This window comes from Phytophthora infestans, genomic scaffold (genome assembly GCF_000142945.1).
Source record: "Phytophthora infestans T30-4 supercont1.1 genomic scaffold, whole genome shotgun sequence".
Lineage (NCBI taxonomy): Eukaryota > Oomycota > Peronosporomycetes > Peronosporales > Peronosporaceae > Phytophthora > Phytophthora infestans.
In genome coordinates, this window is record NW_003303758.1 from 6,379,065 (window position 1) to 6,395,126 (window position 16,062).

A 16,062-nucleotide genomic window follows, 5' to 3' on the forward strand; every position below is an offset into this window, starting at 1 on the left:
CTGGACAGTAAATCACTCGCACCAGTGGCTTCAGACTTTGATTCTACATTTAGGGGAGCTCCATCGATGTCGTCACCTTTCAGATCCAATGCAACAGGAACACCAACCTCAACGCGGACTTCCACTTCACATGTTTGGGTACGTGGCGCGTCGTTCACAGCGTCCACAAAGATGTCGATCCTCGCTTCTGCACTCTTGTTTACGACCCGTCCTGCCAAGCTTTCAGCGATTCCAAATCTGACCGTTGCGTATGGCTCCAATCTCCGAGAGAACGCCACGGGGTTTGGAAGTGGGATGTTCTCGTTGTTCTGATCACGCTTCGGGCGGAAAAATATACTGCGTTGGTATTCCAATGGGAGTTTTCGAAATGTATCCATATTATCCAAAGTCACTACGGTTTTGTTAGGAAACAGGAGAAGTTGTCCAAATTCTGGAATGCCCCTCAACTCGAGACGCAAATTATTGAAAACTCCATCAAGCATCGTGAGGTTCAACAGTACAATTGAGTCTTCCGGAATCCGCACAGTTTGATGCAGAGATGAGAATTGGCGAGTCGGCAATAACTGTTGTCTTGAGATGGAATTCACGTGCTCATCCGACACCACGCGGCGATAAATGGCGAAGTGGAAAAGATCGAAAGTCGCACCATCTGCGCCTTGGAAGAGCTTGGCTCTGGAGAATTCGCCACTCCCACCGCTACTTTGGCCGCTTGAAGACTGGGATTGCTGTGTAACGACGGGTCCTCTTGATTTTTGCTGCACCGAGTTGACCAAATAATCGACAATCTGATCGCCGTACTGCTCCTTGAAATCGGCAAACTTGCTGCGGAGATAAGCTAGAGGTGTGTCCTCATCCAGAGGTGGAAATGTGACTCCTAGAATTTGCAGCGAGACAGAGTTATCACCGAAAATCCGCATTGCCTTGGGCAACCGCGGTCCATCGATGCTCATCAGTTTCTGCCTCAATAGTAGACGAAGTCGCTCTGTAGCGTTCAGGTTGCTCATATGTCCAACCGGCTGGACTACTCGTGCTGGAGCCAAATGCTTGCGTCGCCGTGGAAAAGTTACGTTGCGAGGGCTATTGCCCAAGTACAATCTGTATCGACCTTCAATAAGGTTGCCAAGTACCTGAGTGCTGGGGGGATGCTGCTCGTCGTGCACTTCGCAGTCAACTCTCTGCATTGTCTCGACGTTCGTATAGCTCATGTAGAAGTCGGTTTTCCATAGACCCCGTGCGCTCAATGGGTCTAACGTGACAGTGACGTGTACGGGCGGAGTTCGCTCCATCGGCTCAAGTAAGGGTGGAAGCTGACAAGCTGCTGAGTTGTCCACAGAAAACAGTCGCTGCTCGTAACAGGCCTCCACTCCCGCTTCGCCACCCTCCTCCAGTACAGGCAGAAAGTAGATAAAGCTCAGCACTTGATGCTCGTTTACATCCAGGCGAAACCCGGCGTCCACGCAGTTGTCGTATTCGTTAGCGATGGAGAACAGCGTCATGCTGTGGTTGGTCATCGCTCGACGTCGAATCACCATCTCGAACGTCACACCACCGTCATTTCTAGTGCTGTTCCTGACGGCTGCCATCGTAAAAAAGTCTCGTGCGGAGACGGAGCTGATCGACGAAAGCTGTACCCGCTTGGTGTCGTTGTTGGGATCCTCAGCCAGGTGGACTCCAAGCTGCCAGAATGAAGAAGCCGTGTTCAAGCTCGTCACGAGATCGTTGTCTGGCTGGAGAGCATCAAAGGGACAAGCATCGCCAGGAACGCGATTCATTACGGCAGATCCATTGCTGATGGCAGGATCGTCGAAGGTGTAGAGGCACATGGTCTGCCAGCCAGCTCGCGCTTTGAGGAAGTTGGCGATAGCAGAGTCGCGCTCACGCCTTTGGGCGGTAGCACAGCAGCAAGCGACGCAAAGCAGCAAAAGCAACAGGAATCCTTTCATTGGCCTCTTCTTGGCTGGTTTCTGCCTGTTTCTTATTTCACTCGGCACCAGCCTTTCAATTGTGGAACCTTTGCTGCCAGCCGACCAGCATTAGTAGCTAGGAGCTTTTTGAGTTTTAGGACCCCGTCGGCACTTGTTCTAGCCCCCATAATATGAATACCGTGCGAAAGTCTCTGGTCAACGTTGTCTGCCACGATTCGATTCGTTGGCAGGGATAAAATAATACCTTTTGCAGGTAGATCACTTTGTCGCTACATGGGCGACCCCAGGCAACTTGCCGTACGTACCGATACCTCCTCTCGGACCGAGAGCCTCGGTTATCATTCGATCTTTGCAGTGCGCCGCGTTGACTTTGACTTTGCTAGAAACGGCCAAGATACTCACCTTGAATGATTGAAGTACGGATGGTCATGCAAGAACAGCTATTGTAGGCGACATTGAACATTGGGCCAGAATCTAGAGAGGCATAAGAGGTCTACATTTAGGAAAACCTATATCGACATTTAGATATAGGGTGCAATCATGCGTTTAGATTTCGATTTTGTGGTAATTTTTAGCCAATTCCCAGCCGTTTTAGTCGTTTAAAAATGCTTTCTCAGAACACTGTCATTTTCGGGGGAAAGGCGCGCCAAATTCACAGATATGATTGGTCTAGAATCAAATCATATGTCAAAAAGGAAGATGACACATCGCCCGGTCGCAGATTGCCCTTGTCGATTTAGCATTCAATTCTGCCAGCAGGATGGTGAAAACAATTATAAAGGATCCGTCAGGTCATAATCTCGCTTTCGACCTCTGTCGTTTTCACTGGGCTTTGTACAAATATTAGTTTAAAAAGGAAATGCTACAATTATCAGTTATAATTGATATACCTCAAAATCAGTGTCTGGGTTATTCTTTTTCTCATTAACCACGGAGTCAACGGTATTGGGACCACAACCAACGCAATCAGAGACCAGTTGGCGTGTCCTGATGCCTTTGAAGAGGCCTTGTTCCTTCTGGCTTTTGAAATACTCGTAGCTGTTCACAATCATCCGCTTCTCTCCTGGGGCTTGCCGGACATTTTCGCTGACCTTAAAGGATGCTTCTGGCTAATTGATGAGTTCTACCGCCCTCTCAAGACACTAAGTTATATAGCACTTTTATTTATATCAAACAGACAATTATTAGACTTTTTACAGTCTGTGTTACAATTTCTGGCCCAATGTTCAATGTCGCCTACAATGCACGTGTGCCGCTGCTTCATGCCCATGCACTGCAGTAGTACTGCCAGTTCTGCCAGTACAGCGGCTTTGTCGGTGTCACCGACTCGGTGAGAGTCTCACCGATGAGACCTTCAATGCTTCACGACGGACGACTGGTGCAGCAGACGATCCGCGGACAACCTCAGTTTTTCGGAGACAACCTCAGTTTTTTCAGCCAACGCAGCACGATCTTAGAACGGTGCTCTCGATCTCAGGTCGATCAACGTCAAGTCAACACGGTGAGCCTCAACATGAGACCTCAAGTCCTCAATAAGGAAGCGGCCAAAACTGCACCAACAGCGCGTCGACATCCTCGTAGTGAACTCGTTCCCTTCCACTCCAAAGTTGGCGCCGCTGATCTTCTGTCGGTCTCACCGAGCCAAGGATATTGTGCACCGCAGACTGTTGGTGTTCCATCACATGCTGCGTTACTGTCGCTGCTGATTTTTTTCAACCGTTTGGCTTCTCGTGGGCACCACATTCCTCGCTTCGCATATGAGCAGCATCATGAGCTCTCGAAGGGCTCTCACTTTCCGATTTGCAGACTCCGAGCAACGATGGCACCTACATTCTCACAGGCATCCGGGTACTACGGTCGGCGAGACAATCCATCCATTCTCGCCGCTGGCCACGACGACTTCGACTTTGACTTAGCTGACGACTGGAATGGCCAAGATAGAGATTCGACTTCGCGTTGGCGAAAGTCGTGCCCAGACAAAAGGCATCTCCCATCCGCTTCACGTTGGGGCTCGCGTCTTACATCGCTGTCATCCAGTGTCGTCGGGGCGGGCTCAGCTCTGACGAAGCAACTCAATGTGGGCGACTCGACTCGGCGGGCAATCGACCAACTCCGTAAATCTATGATTGAGGTTTCGACCCGCACCGATGCTTCGCTCAAAGCTTCCTTGCCTATCCGGCACCGGTTCAGCGAAGCGGACATTGACCGATTCGAAGACGAACCTGAGAGCGAGAAAGCTGGCGGCGAGGACATGGAAGAGAAAGCTAGTGGTGAGGACACGACACTTCATTCCAGGGTTAAGTTGTGGATCCGGAACTGCAGATAGAGAAAAAAGGCCATGACGTCAAATACAATAAACAAAAGTAAGACTTTCTTCGATGCGACCATTTCAATTGCCAATCCAATAGAAAGTTCATCCCAACCGAGCAGACCACGTTGTGTTTCCTTCCTTCAGTAGTCGAGAGAGAAAGATCATGACGGAGAAAGCGACTGCAACGACATCGTGTACGGTTCTCCTAGCACTGCGCTGTGTTTTCTGCTTGTTATTGAGCAGATGCTCAAGACCGGATACACAGGCAGCAGACACATGTGACCAAGCCGACACGCGACTTGAATCTGACCCGGACATAAGCGAGTTGAACGGTAGCCCTTGGCAATCGGTGACTTTGCAGGAGCTCGAAGCCACGTGCAAAATGCAGCTGGAAGACGTTGACGCCGTGGATGTTGGGCACTACGCGGAGAGAGCACTTTGGTCAGCTACCGGAACTGATGTGGCGATACAGCCGAAGTTGATCGAGTGGCTAGCGAAATTTGAAGCTCGAAATCTCAAGGTGTTTAAAGATATCCGTTTCGATGACCAGGCCACGACAGAAACTACCTACCAAGTTACACGTCTAGCTGCGTGGTTGGCTGAGTTTGAGGCCAACCACCATCAAAAACTGCTGCCAGCGTCAAGCACCGACATTTCTTAACTTTGTCATCAGTCAGTAGTTCGTTCATAGCTAACTTGTAAGGTACATTCTTCTTGAGAAGCCAAGTAACGCCGAAAATTGTACTTCTTAGTTTTGTGCGAGAAGTAACAGACACGCAAAAGACTGAGAACATGCGAACATGTGAAAAAAAAACTATATGTAGACGAACGGTTCGTTGCCGGTGTACCAGCGACCAAGATTTACCCCATGATTTTTGCTGCAGTGAGAGCAGCTCCGACGTCTTGAGAGCTCGGCACGACTACTTTCAACACAGCACCCGCCTTCAGGTACGAGCTACGGACACAAGAAATACTGCTGGGATGATTAGCGAGAGTCGCTCGATCACGTCGAATGCTTGTGCCGTTCACTTGTAGCTCAACAGTGGCGTTGGCTGTCTTGGGTGTCAAGAATACCGCAAGACTTAGGATGTATTAATACCATCCAGCCTTTAGACAGCGTATCTCGGTTTTATCTTCAGACAGCTCGAACCCATTTGTCTCAACCAAAATCCACTGAATCTGACCGTCGATGACTAGCTCGTTGCTGTTCGAGATTGCGTCCATGTGCACCATTTCCTTGTTGCTTGTTGATGATATACTTTCCCATGTCGCTTGTAATTGTTCGAGCTCGCAAAGCTTTGTCTCTATAATAGCGTATAAATTCGCTCTAACGAAATAGGTTCAAGCTTGAACGTATAACTCACGGTCCAGCTAGACAGAAGCAGGGCAGCCCTCAGTGTGAGCTCCATTTGAAAAGCGTTGTTTTCAAGTGGAACTAATTTACGGAGAATTTTTCCAGTTGCTGTTTGACTCGAGCTTGCTTCTTCACTTGAACTGTCTGAGTCGTCGCTCGATCTACGGGGCCTATTGCTGCAGCGCTGATGTAAGATTCTACTGAGAAGCTGTCCATTACATGAAAATACCTTCAAAGTCTTTCAAAACACCGTATGTCCGTCTTTATGACCAGGAAATCAGAGGTCACTAAACCAAGGACCAACTTTTTAATTGGCCGAAAGTCGTTCTCCCGACGAATGGCTTGAGTACAATACGACTAATAGTCGTCGACGATGGCGGAGGAAGTGCTTAAGTGCGCGCGCTTTGGAGACGAACAGGAGCTCAGAACGTTAATACAATCAGTGGAAGGCGACGAGAGCGATGAATTTATCAACTTCGTGCAACCGGGGACGCTCAATACGCCACTTCACATGGGTGCGTCACTTGTGTCAATAGGATCACGTTTTTTAGAGCTAACGTTGCAATTGATTAATTGGGTTTTATTAACAACAGCGTGTGCGAATGGCCACATTGAGTGCGTTCGCGAGCTACTGAACAACGGAGCCAAGCACGTGCCGAACGCCAACGGAAATCTGCCACTGCGTACGGAAGATGAACCGGAAATATCATGACAGTGAACTGCTCATTGATATTATTTTTTGTGCTGTGTGGTAGATTGGGCAGTGCAAAACAAGCACCGAGAGATCGTCAAGCTGCTCGTGGATGGAGTCAAGGACTTGGACGTGCTGGCCCGCAATAGTTTCGGTCGTGGTTGCGTCACCGAAGCCTTCCAATGCGAAGACACGGAGATCTGTACGTGGTTTTTATGGGTTGAGACTGTAATTGCAGATCCTTACACTGCGTATAAACCGCAGTGGCGATGCTGTTAGAGCACAGCTCGGCGACAGAGGAGCGTCTGGCTGAAGGCACAGGAATGGGCAAGGACGCGATCAAGGAGGAGGTCGAGGAGGAAGGAGACGAGGCCGACAGCAACACGCCCAAGGTTCTACAGGAGACCGTACTTGAGTTCGACTTCGCCCCGGGGCTACCGACTGTACTCGCTAGAGAGCTGGCCCTGGAATGGAGCAGGGACGCGTTCGGATCGACTGCAGAGGAAGACATCACGGGCGTGTCCATCTGGTCGGCGGCGCTTATCCTGAGTCGTTGGGTCATCGATCACCGAGACATTTTTTAGGGCAAACAGGTCTGCGAACTTGGGTCGGGCTGCGGTGTCAGTGGTCTGGCGGTGCACAAGTACACGAATGCTGCGCGTGTGGTGCTGTCCGATCTGTTCGCGCACACTATCCAGAACTTAGAGCACAATGTGGAGCTGAACAAGGCCGACAAGAAGACTGACGTTGGAGAGGAGAAGCAGGAAGTTCCCATCCTTGACTGTTGCGGTCGATGTGGTGCTGTTCAGCGCTTTACTCCAGATAACCCCGAGGGCAAACTCATGACGTGCGGGGGCTGCAGGTCCGTGGCTTACTGCTCTCGTGAGTGTCAGAAGAAGGCGTGGAAGAAGCACAAAACTGATTGCAAGGCTATCCGTGCCCAGCGCGAGCAGGCCGAAGCTTTGAAGCAGAGTAAGGTTAGTGAGGACGGGGTTATTCAGGTCGAGGCTATTGACTGGGCTCAGCGTGAGACGTGGCCTGTCAGCTGCGATGACGACAAGTTCGACGTGCTCTTCGGCTCGGATCTCGTGTACCATCAGGAAATTGTGCCAGTGCTTGTAAATGTGGTGGACGGTATGCTGGCTGCTGAAGGACGGTTTGTACACGTTGCTTCCCAGGCACGACACTCGCTGGTGGAGTTCAAGGAAGCGATGGAGACGCGTGGCTTCACGTGTGCGGTGGAGGAGGTCCCTGATGATTACAAGACGAACCCTTTGGTAGGCGATGACGCTGCGGCTGAACTGTTCGCTCTGCACTTTAACGAGATGAGCGACGTATACTGCATCTACACGTTCACTCGCACTACTAAGCCGTAGATTGTAACCTTCCTCTTCAATCAAGGGTGTTAGTGCTTATACTATGGCGTCCAATGAACCTGCGTTGACCAACTCGACGTCTTCGCTGATGGCTCTTTTCTTCTTCTTGTTGAGCGTTCGAGGATTCGGAGGCAACCGCGTACTCGGCATGAGAGATAAAACCTTGTACTTGCACCTGCCGAACACAAGTTCCCAGTTGCCGTGGACGCTGCCAGTCGAATACGGACTGACCACTTTTCCGCCATGAAGACGCCGGTTGCGCGGATGGCGATTGATCTGCAGCTCCACTGAGGTCTAGCAACAAAACGAACTCGGATAAAATTATTGTCTACGAAGACCACGACAGCCCCAGCTTGGTACATGTACCTGTGCGGTGGTGATGAGGAAGACATGCCACGTTGCAAGAATTGATACAGCCAGGCCTGCGGACGCAGAGATCGCAAAAACGAACTGCAGCGTGTTCGACGCCGAGATGTTGAAAGACCTCACTTGGGCAAGCACAAGCATCTGCAGCAAGCAAATACAAGGCAAAATGTGACGTTTTATCTTCAGTACACAGTCCATCCAACTTACTCGAGCGTATTGTTCGCGACTGAGATCAGTGTAGACTGCCCTATAGCTCATGTAGGCAGCGTAGTAGCACCCCACGGCTAGCCACAGCAGGAACGAAAAGAAATACTGCATTAACATCATAACGCGACCACAGGACAGACTCCACGTTAGCACTGCCGCCTCAACGACACCAGCGACACCAGCAACTCCGCATACCCGATAATTGTCCCGTCCGATGCAGTTATTCACCCATGGACAGTGGTGGTCCAAGTGCGCAATGCATCTATTGCACACCGAGCAGTGGTGTGCGCGTCGCGGTCGAAAGTGTCGGCATCTTCTGCAGTACGAAATGCCTTCCTCAACTCCACGTTGTCTCGCGACACTCTGTGGATCAATAAGCTGCACGCGTGGCAGCTGTACCCAGCTGCTCCCATTCTTTCCGTCTGGAGTGACAGCGCTGGGTCGTATTCGCGGAAGGCGACCTGTCTCGAGTTCGCTGCCGTCCGAATCTCCTTGCTCTAGTTCGACGCCCTCTTCGTCTTCTTCATCGTCACTGGGGTCGTCCACTGCGGCATCGTAAATTTCCGCCGCTGATTTCCACTTGGCCGTAATAATTCCCTAGAACACAATAGCTAAATAAGAAGAATGCCATCGATTGATAGGAACAGGTGTCGCCTTACCGGGTCCGTCGCGCAGCACAGTGCGTAGTTAAAGTAGATATTGAAAAGCAGCACCATGGCAATTATCAAATGACATACCAACTGGAATACGTTAGAATTCATCAGTCCACCCTCCGTTCTACGTATTTTTTCTGGTTCTACCTGCACAGTAGATTCCGCCATAATTGGGATGATGGCGTGCATGAAGAGTCCGCCCACCAGGAAGATCAGAGTCATACCAATGGCTACGCAGAAGGTGCCCGCATAGCGCATGAAGCAGCTGATGGCCCGCACGAACGACGCGGCGCACATGAAGCCCCACTGCATTGGGTCGCGCCACTGCGGCGGCACCACGTTCATCATGCTGCTCGAAGATGACTGTATAATACTCAATCTTAAAGGTTATTATTCTTAATACAGTACCGTCTCCGATTCTGATAAGATTTCGTCAAGATGGCAGACGACGGGTTGGTTGTCTACAGTACCTCCGTCACATGACTGAGCAGTGCCTGACAAGCACCACTGTCGAGATCGCGTCGTTTGCGTTTTGCAGCGAAGCTTTCGCTATCCAGGAAAATCGTGAATGCTTTGTCGAGTACGTTGACGACGTCGAGTGCGGCGTCGAACGTGGCGATATCATTTCGACACTCACGGTTGGACCGGTGGTGGTTTTTTACTGTTGATCTGGTTGAAGTGATGCAAATTGTGGTCGACGTATTGAAATTTATTAGCAGTCGGCTGGTTGTTCAATTGATTCCGATTCTTATTTGTTATGGGTGCGGCGGAGCAGTAAAACTTTCATCGCCTTTATAGTGCAGACTTCTGCTCGAATGCCGGGTAGTCCGTATAGCCGAGTGACAACGGACCTTTTGCGGGCATGTAGAACGTCTTGCGGTCCCAGGGGTTCCAGGGCGATCCAGCCTTCAGACGCTTCACGAAGTCCGGATTAGAGATGAATGGACGGCCGTATGCCACACAGTCTGCCATGCCGTCCTCTGTAATCTTGATTCCTTCCGCGCGGTTGAACGCAGACGACGTCATGAGCACGCCGTGGTACAGCGATCGGCAGAATGGCGTTGTGCCGTCTTTCGGCACGTGAGGTCCCCTGAAGTGGAAGCCGCGCGGCTCCACAATGTGCACATATGCCAGGTTCAGTGCGTTCAGCTTCTTGAGGACGTAAGCGTAGGTCTCCGCAGGAGTCGAGTCCGTGCATCCGAAAGTGACGCCGAACGGCGACAAGCGGATGGCCACCTGACTCGATTTCAAGCTGGAGAGCACAGCGTCGAGCGCCTCAAACATCAGTCTAGCACGGTTCTCGATGCCGCCGCCATATTTGTCCGAGCGCTTGTTCACGCCATCGCATAGGAATTGCTCGAGCAAGTAGCCGTTGGCACCATGCAGCTCGACGCCGTCGAATCCGGCGGCGATGGCATTCTCAGCAGCGCGTTTGTAGTCAGCGATAACACCTAAGATCTCGCGAGTCTCCAGAGCGCGCGGCGTGACGTATTTGCGTCTGCCCTCCCGGGTCACTGCGGAGGTGTTGACACCTTCAAGTCCAACTGCGGACGACGAAACTGGCAACACGCCGTTCGGCTGGTTTAACGGGTGACCCACCCGTCCGGTATGCCAGAGCTGCACGAAGATCTTGCCCCCTTTGGCGTGAACTGCACGCGTAACCTTCTTCCAGCTCTCGACCTGCTCAGAAGTGAACAAGCCAGGGGCACCGAAATAGCCGCGTGCCGTGGGGCTGATGTTGGTGGCTTCAGCAATAATCAGACCGCCGGGCGTGCTGCGCTGCGCGTAGTATTCAGCCACGAGGTCGGTCGGGACGCCGGTCTCCCCTGTCCTCAGTCTCGTGAGCGGCGCCATTACCACTCGGTGCTGTAACCGCACCGGGTTATCGCCCCCAAGTGTCAACGGAGAGAAGAGTTTGGGTGTCGACATGGGTTTTCGAAGGAGGTCACTTCAGTGTACGGCTGCAATTTGAAAAGTGACATCACATCCAAATGAAACTTGTTCACGTCAACGTGTTATGTGCACTTAATAATTCAAGTACAGTGCACGTAAACTTTCAAAGTTTGTTGGACTCAAACAAAATTTGCTTCCTCGCGGTCTGTTACAGTGGTCATTACAGTGCCGGTACACTTAGCAAAACCGTTTGGCCTAAACGACAACATTTCAGTGATTAAGCTCTAGACCTTCACTTCAAGCGCGGGGTAGTCCGTGTAGCCTGCAGACATAGGCACGTCGGGCGACGGGTAGAACGTCGTGAAGTCCCATTCGTTCCACGAGGCATTAACCTCAAGACGGTGCACCAGGTCCGGGTTGGCGATGAACGAGCGACCGTAGGAGACGCAGTCTGCCAATCCGCTCTCCGTGACTTCGATCCCTTCCGTGCGATTGTACCCGGACGACGTCATGAGCACGCCGTTATACAGATCGCGGCTGAACTTGGTAGTGCCACCTTCGGGCACATTCTGCGCCGTCGGGTGCAGACCACGAGGCTCCACAACATGCAGATACGCCAAGTCAAGCGGACTCAGTTTCTTGATGAGATAGCTGTACGTTTCCTCAGGAGTCGAGTCCGTGCAACCGAACGTGTTTCCGAACGGAGACACTCGAATGGCCACTCGACTCGAGTCCAAACTGGAGAGAACACCTTCGACCGCCTCGAGCGTCAGTCTGGCGCGGTTCTCGACGCTGCCGCCGTATCCATCAGTGCGATTGTTGACGTTGTCGCATAGGAACTGCTCCAGCAAATAGCCGTTCGCGCCGTGCAGCTCGACGCCGTCGAAGCCTGCTTCCATGGCGTACTCAGCGGCGCGCTTGTAGTCCGCCACAATGCCCGGAATCTCGTGGGTCTCCAAAGCACGGGGGACACTATACGGCTGTCTGCCTTCACGCGTCACAGCGACACTATTGACGTCCACAAGAGGGATCGTCGACGACGAAACTGGTTGTTCCCCGTTCGGCTGGTTCAAAGTGTGGCCGACCCGTCCGGAATGCCAGATCTGCACGAAGATCTTGCCCTCCCTCTCGTGCACAGCACGCGTGACCTTCTTCCAGCCGTCGATTTGTTCTCGGGTGTACAGACCGGGGGACCCGAAGTAGCCGCGAGCCGTGGGGCTGATGTTGGTCGCTTCAGCAATCAAAAGGCCGCCGGGCGTGCTGCGTTGAGCGTAGTACTCAGTGACAAGGTCCGTAGGGGCTCCACTCTCATCCGTGCGCAGCCTTGTAAGCGGCGCCATGATCACTCGGTGTTGCAGTTGCACGGGGTTCTTCTTGCCGCCGAGGGTGAGTGGAGAGAAGAGCTTCAACATCTTGGACGCCATCGTGGAGCGAGAGAAGCACACCTTATCTGTAAGACTGAAATTTCGTTTGTGACGAGTGAAGACCTCTGCGCAGCTCAACTCATTTGGGGACGCAGCTCCGTAGCATATTGAGTGTCAGTGCTGGCCCAGCCCTGACACTGCTGGGAAGTCTGGGAAGTTTCCGAGGGAGGAGACCTTGGAGTCCAAGTTGGACGCCTGCGCGGTCTCCAGACCAGAGTGGGAGTCCTGTCCTGGTTGCCTGCCTAGAGCGATATTCAACTGTAGCCATCTTGTTTTGTATACTTTCTTGGTGACAGGTATACAACGTATACCGTGAAGTCTCCAAACACGATTGTTCAGTGCTATGAGAGCTACATGTACGCGCGTGCCGATTGCTACCCGCTGCGGTCCCGGTAGAACCTTACTGCCGCATGATCTGCGCTCCAGAGGAAATGCAGGCATCATTCGGTTGAAGCTTGCGTCGGAATCAGGCCGATCATTCTCTGAATCATCGTCAAATGGCAGCAAAACATTTCCCACTTCGGTCGTCCATCCTTCCGCTAAGGTTTTCAATGGCTTTTGTGCGACTCCATCAGTTCTTATAGTGGTAACTTACCAGGACTCTTCATTGTATACTGTGCATAACTCTGGCCATTAGATCGGTAAAAGCAGCCGCATTGGCGAGTTTAGCATTGTCGGGGAGGATGTATTCATTGGAGACAGCACCACAATCGGCGCCAATGTGACGCTGCAGAACTGCACGATTGGAAACCATGTGGTCGTTCATCCGGGAGTTCGAATCGGCCAGGACGGATTCGGATTCATGCTAGATACTAGTGGCAAGCACGCCAAGAAGCCCCAGGAGCTGCGGGTGGAGATCCACGATCACGTCGAGATCGGGTGCGGCTTGCTCTCGGTGAAAGCGTCCAATTCAGCGAGCTGACATCTCTTTTTGCTGTCAACTACAGTGCAAACTCAACGGTTGACCGAGGAAGTTGGCGCAACACGGTGGTCGGCAAAGGCTGCAAACTCGACAACCTGGTCAGGAGAAGCTCCTATGGGTTCCTTCAATTTGGACGTCTGACGATGGCTTGTGTACATGAGATTAGATCCAAATTGGTCACAACGTGCAGCTTGGAACGGGCTGCGTCATCGCAGCGCAGACGGGCATTGCCGGCAGTACAACGCTGGGCAACAACGTGCACATTGGCGGACAGGTGGGCGTGGCGCAGCATTTGAAGATTGGAGACAACGTCCGGATCGCTGCAAAGAGCGGCGTCATGAATGACCTCGAGCCGAATGCCACTTATGGTGCATCGTTTAGACTGTGCCGTTGGGGAAAGGGGGTGCGTGCCTGACTGATGCTTGACTGTAGGTGGAAGTCCAGCGGTTCCGATCATGGAGTATCGCCGTCAAATGGCGCATTTGAGGCGTCTCGGCAAAAAGATTGCGGACTGAACTGAGTGGGCTACAGAGAATAGGCATGAGATAATACCCTTTCGTTGTCTCGACATCTATTATACGTACACCTATCTAGAAATTCTTTGCGTGGATATTGGAATTGTACTTGGTCATCAGGTACGTTGCTTCTGCCGCCATTGATCTGCATGAGTCGTTTCATGAGATTCTCCTGCTCGGTTGAGCTATTTGAAGATGTCGTTGTACCGCCAACTGAACCGGTAGATCCTCCGTCGTCGGTGCGGAAAGAGTTGATGTACTTCAGTTTGTCCTTCTCGAAGACGTTCACAGGTTCGAGTTCAGTCGACGAATCGCTACCAGACACCGAAGGACAAGTCATCTCGATCACACCGCCTTCATCAGCGTCGTAAATGTTGACGACCTGTTGGCGATGGCTCCTGTAGCTTGTGACCGGCACCCCCTCTTCATCGGTGGTAGACTCCTCACTCATATCGCTATCATCGCTTATGTATCCGCGGCCGCGATATGTTTGGTTTCCTTCGACGTCGTAAGTACTGTCAAGTGACTCGCTCACCATGTATCTGTTGCCGTTTGACGGCTGACTGCTTGGAAGAGCCACAACGCGCTGAGATGGCATACGACTATTACTGTTAGCTCCTGACGCGGTGTTGCGGCGCTGCGAGTCACTTGTTGTACGCTGAACCCTCGGCAGACCGGCAGCTGTACGGTTATCCACTGAGCGACCTGATAGGCCACCCGGGGGCTGGTATACTCGCATCGTTTGAACACCACTGGCGCTACTGAGACTGTCGTTAATGCGGCTGAAACCTCTGTTACTTGACATTGACGGATCCGATGACGTAGTAGCGCGAGCACTAGAGTAGCTGGTAGAGCTAGAGCGTGGGCTCAGCTGCTGAGGTCTACGTCCCCGGTAGGACGCTGATCCAGCTTGATCATGAGATAGCACCCGTTGGCGCTGTCCAGGACTGGGGTCAGACGATGACGACACTTTAGAGAGCCCTTGCGGTCCTGTCGATGAAGCCCGAGCGTATCTTGGCGACCCAGACCTGTTTGATCCAGATCGTCCTGATGAATCCTCGGAGTGGTAGCTGATCCTCGTTGCAAAGCGTCCGTAAAGCTTTTCCTTCGCGTCACTCAAGCATGGCTTGCAGAAGAAGTAACTACAGGGAAAGTTACCCGTGTTGCGGGACGGATAGATCATCTTGGTCATGCGACAGCGGTCGCATACATTCTTACTGCAAATCTTGCAGCTCTGGTTTGTTTTAAGCATCTTCAACTTTGAGTCACAGATATCGCACGTCTTGCTTCTGTCAATACAAATAGTAAGCACCACATTCAATATCTCAAAGAAACAGTGTACCAAGAACGTACTGTGCACTGGTGATGAACATCTCCTTGCCACTCACGAGTTTCGACAGTCGCTTGGACTTGGTACACTCTAGCGCGCTTGCAACGCCCAGCCACAACTCGGCCATGATCGCGTCTGCACTCCAACTTCTCGATTTGCCACCTACCGCATGTTGTCCCTTCATGTAGACCGCCACTCGATTGTTTGGGAGTGGGCGAAAGATGTAGCACACCGCGGCCGACGACCGCGTCAAACCTTGCTGCTCAAAAGGAGGACACTCCTCTACCCTCACCGACTGCATGACCAGATACCCCACTTCATCCCCATTGGCGTCTTGCGTGCGTCCGAGCTCCTCATGCCAGCACAGATCTCGCTTGTGCACCAGCTTGCCCGTGGGGGCGCACGCGAGCCATTTGAGGCCGGCAGACTGGTATGAGAAGCCTGTGTCGTCCTCACTGTGCGGATCCTCATTAAAAACATGTAGCACAGCTGCGTCCAGATAATCATTGTGCATAATTAAGTGTTGCGTTTTCAGTGCACCGTTGGTCGTGGCGTAAAGACCTAACAGCATGTCTTCCAGTGTGCCGGCCATCTGACCCAGCACGTTCACTTTGACAGCGTTGCCCTTGGCAAAACCGCGCTCTCGATAGAGCTGCAAGCCGTTGCGATCCCCGATGAGCTTCCACTCGTCCGGTTGCTGGCTTGGGTGGAATCGTGTGGGCGACTCGGCGTCTAGCGTCTGATTCAGTAGTCGCATCGCGGTGCGATAAGCCGTCCGCTTGCTGCGCCGAGATCGCCATCTCTGGGAAAAAATCATCCGGGAACGGCAACTTCACTTCCTTCAGCACACGGCCCAGCATTGTCGAGTCCGCGCCAGAAGGTTGAATGGAGACTGACCTGACCAACAGGACGCCACACCTCTGCACGAGTCCCGCCTGACGAAGATGGCAGGATTCTACACCCTATCGAAAAGCATAATTTAATGTGAGATGGACAGTTAAATTTAGGGTACTACTATGCTGTTAGAAAATTGGACGTCGGGACCTTGAGTTGCATGCGTATGGATAAATCTGAGTTGCAAATCGCGGCAAAGCT

The 16,062-nt window shown here is 52.1% G+C and overlaps 8 protein-coding genes across 8 annotated transcripts; 3 read left to right on the plus strand and 5 right to left on the minus strand.

The window, feature by feature from the left end:
- Nucleotides 1-154: 154 nt before the first annotated feature.
- Nucleotides 155-1,823, minus strand: PITG_01106 (uncharacterized protein; the record flags this gene model as incomplete). The annotated part of the gene is made up of 4 exons (XM_002909579.1): nucleotides 155-187; nucleotides 243-317; nucleotides 393-665; nucleotides 738-1,823. 4 exons carry the CDS (start codon nucleotides 1,821-1,823, stop codon nucleotides 155-157), a joined length of 1,467 nt encoding a protein of 488 aa, XP_002909625.1.
- Nucleotides 1,824-3,154: 1,331 nt separating this feature from the next.
- Nucleotides 3,155-4,897, plus strand: PITG_01107 (uncharacterized protein; the record flags this gene model as incomplete). Its single annotated transcript, XM_002909580.1, has 3 exons — nucleotides 3,155-3,255; nucleotides 3,732-4,195; nucleotides 4,731-4,897. 3 exons carry the CDS (start codon nucleotides 3,155-3,157, stop codon nucleotides 4,895-4,897), a joined length of 732 nt encoding a protein of 243 aa, XP_002909626.1.
- A 1,066-nt stretch (nucleotides 4,898-5,963) lies between these two features.
- Nucleotides 5,964-7,657, plus strand: PITG_01108 (uncharacterized protein; the record flags this gene model as incomplete). The annotated part of the gene is made up of 5 exons (XM_002909581.1): nucleotides 5,964-6,105; nucleotides 6,184-6,273; nucleotides 6,346-6,483; nucleotides 6,546-6,673; nucleotides 6,866-7,657. 5 exons carry the CDS (start codon nucleotides 5,964-5,966, stop codon nucleotides 7,655-7,657), a joined length of 1,290 nt encoding a protein of 429 aa, XP_002909627.1.
- A 36-nt stretch (nucleotides 7,658-7,693) lies between these two features.
- On the minus strand, nucleotides 7,694-9,231 carry PITG_01109 (palmitoyltransferase, putative; the record flags this gene model as incomplete). The annotated part of the gene is made up of 7 exons (XM_002909582.1): nucleotides 7,694-7,951; nucleotides 8,024-8,164; nucleotides 8,231-8,335; nucleotides 8,426-8,695; nucleotides 8,777-8,827; nucleotides 8,890-8,970; nucleotides 9,031-9,231. The coding sequence occupies 7 exons, from the start codon at nucleotides 9,229-9,231 to the stop codon at nucleotides 7,694-7,696; spliced, it is 1,107 nt and encodes a 368-aa protein (XP_002909628.1).
- Nucleotides 9,232-9,675: 444 nt separating this feature from the next.
- Nucleotides 9,676-10,827, minus strand: PITG_01110 (12-oxophytodienoate reductase, putative; the record flags this gene model as incomplete). The annotated part of the gene is made up of 1 exon (XM_002909583.1): nucleotides 9,676-10,827. The coding sequence occupies one exon, from the start codon at nucleotides 10,810-10,812 to the stop codon at nucleotides 9,676-9,678; it is 1,137 nt and encodes a 378-aa protein (XP_002909629.1).
- Nucleotides 10,828-10,991: 164 nt separating this feature from the next.
- PITG_01111 (12-oxophytodienoate reductase, putative) lies at nucleotides 10,992-12,428 on the minus strand (the record flags this gene model as incomplete). Its single annotated transcript, XM_002909584.1, has 1 exon — nucleotides 10,992-12,428. The coding sequence occupies one exon, from the start codon at nucleotides 12,198-12,200 to the stop codon at nucleotides 11,061-11,063; it is 1,140 nt and encodes a 379-aa protein (XP_002909630.1).
- A 323-nt stretch (nucleotides 12,429-12,751) lies between these two features.
- PITG_01112 (UDP-3-O-[3-hydroxymyristoyl] glucosamine N-acyltransferase) lies at nucleotides 12,752-13,637 on the plus strand (the record flags this gene model as incomplete). The annotated part of the gene is made up of 5 exons (XM_002909585.1): nucleotides 12,752-12,760; nucleotides 12,838-13,079; nucleotides 13,148-13,220; nucleotides 13,289-13,490; nucleotides 13,555-13,637. The coding sequence occupies 5 exons, from the start codon at nucleotides 12,752-12,754 to the stop codon at nucleotides 13,635-13,637; spliced, it is 609 nt and encodes a 202-aa protein (XP_002909631.1).
- Nucleotides 13,638-14,504: 867 nt separating this feature from the next.
- On the minus strand, nucleotides 14,505-15,849 carry PITG_01113 (uncharacterized protein; the record flags this gene model as incomplete). The annotated part of the gene is made up of 3 exons (XM_002909586.1): nucleotides 14,505-14,665; nucleotides 14,796-14,926; nucleotides 14,991-15,849. The coding sequence occupies 3 exons, from the start codon at nucleotides 15,722-15,724 to the stop codon at nucleotides 14,505-14,507; spliced, it is 1,026 nt and encodes a 341-aa protein (XP_002909632.1).
- Nucleotides 15,850-16,062: the final 213 nt, after the last annotated feature.